Genomic DNA, 1076 nt, shown 5'->3' with positions numbered 1-1076 from the left:
ACTCGGGCGGGCGGTTGTTGCGGCAGCTGCTGTTGATGGCCAGGCCCTGGTTCTCCTCCTGCCCGGGGATGCGGAAAGGTGAGGGATGTGGGACAGGAGCAGCATGGGGACCACCCCACCAGCCCCGTGTTCCCCTGCGGAGGGGACAGGAGCGACCCCTCGCCCCAGGGAAGAAGACTCACGTAGAAGTTGAAAAGCTCCTGTGCATCCTCTGCCATGTGCCTCACCAGCGCCTGGATCTGCTGCAGGGTGGGGGGCTGCAGGGGCCGCCCCCCCTGGCCCGGCACCGCCCAGAGGATGAAGAGCCCTTTGGTGACAGCTGGGGAGGAAGAGGAGGGAGATGGGGGACACTGGGGCATGGCTGGGTGCAGGGAGGCAGCCCCCTCTCCGCGCCGGAAAAGCTCAAGATCAACGGTCCCCCCACCACAGAGACAGCTCTGCCCCGCGCGCCCATCACCCCGGCGTCAGGCCTGGAGGAGAGACCGGTGTGTGTCGGGGACGTGCATCCCCTGCGCCGAAGTCCCCGGTCCTGCCGCAGGGACGAGCCAGCCCCTGTGCCGAAAGCCTGCGGAGGACCGGATGGGGAGGATGATGAGGACGAGGATGAAGACGATGCCATCCAGCAGCCAGGGAGCGCAGCCCAGCTGCAGCGGTTGCCCCAGCAGCTCCCCCTGTCAGTGTGGGCCACCACGAAGGAGGGGACAGCGGTGACATTCCCGGATCTGGCCCCTAGGCTTCGGGCTGGATGTTATCCCAGCCCTGCTGTCACCCACGGCGGTGACTGCGGATGCGGCGCTGGACCAGTATACAGCATCCATTCCCGCTGCGCTGGGCGGGGTTGAAGGGCTTTGGGCAGGGTGCAGGGTCTGTGCCAGCAAGCTGACCCCTGACCCTCTGCCATCGGTCCCCAAACTGACCCCAAAACCTCTTCCCTCCTGCCCTCCCCCTCCCAGCATCTCTTCTCCCCCAGGGAAAAAGGGAACCCCCATGGGGGTGTCCATCCCCGGCGCTCCCCATCCCGTGTGCCATGGGGGAAAAATGTCCCCGTCCCCCTCTGGTGCCCTTGGGTGGTGACA

General features: G+C 66.8%; 1 protein-coding gene across 1 annotated transcript in view; it reads right to left on the bottom strand.

Moving 5' to 3' along the window:
* TBC1D10A (TBC1 domain family, member 10A) overlaps positions 1–1076 on the bottom strand; it is a 21683-nt gene that overhangs the window by 427 nt on the left and 20180 nt on the right. Inside the window, exons 13-14 of the mRNA XM_009893346.1 lie at positions 183–319; positions 22–58 (exon numbers count right to left, since the gene is read on the bottom strand). Coding sequence (XP_009891648.1) covers positions 22–58; positions 183–319 — 174 coding nt within the window. The remainder of the gene's footprint in view (positions 1–21; positions 59–182; positions 320–1076) is intronic.

Source organism: Charadrius vociferus, unplaced genomic scaffold (assembly GCF_000708025.1).
Source record: "Charadrius vociferus isolate BGI_N301 unplaced genomic scaffold, ASM70802v2 scaffold579, whole genome shotgun sequence".
Lineage (NCBI taxonomy): Eukaryota > Metazoa > Chordata > Aves > Charadriiformes > Charadriidae > Charadrius > Charadrius vociferus.
The sequence above is the reverse complement of the archived record's forward strand: the minus strand, read 5'-3'. Positions and strand labels throughout refer to the sequence as shown.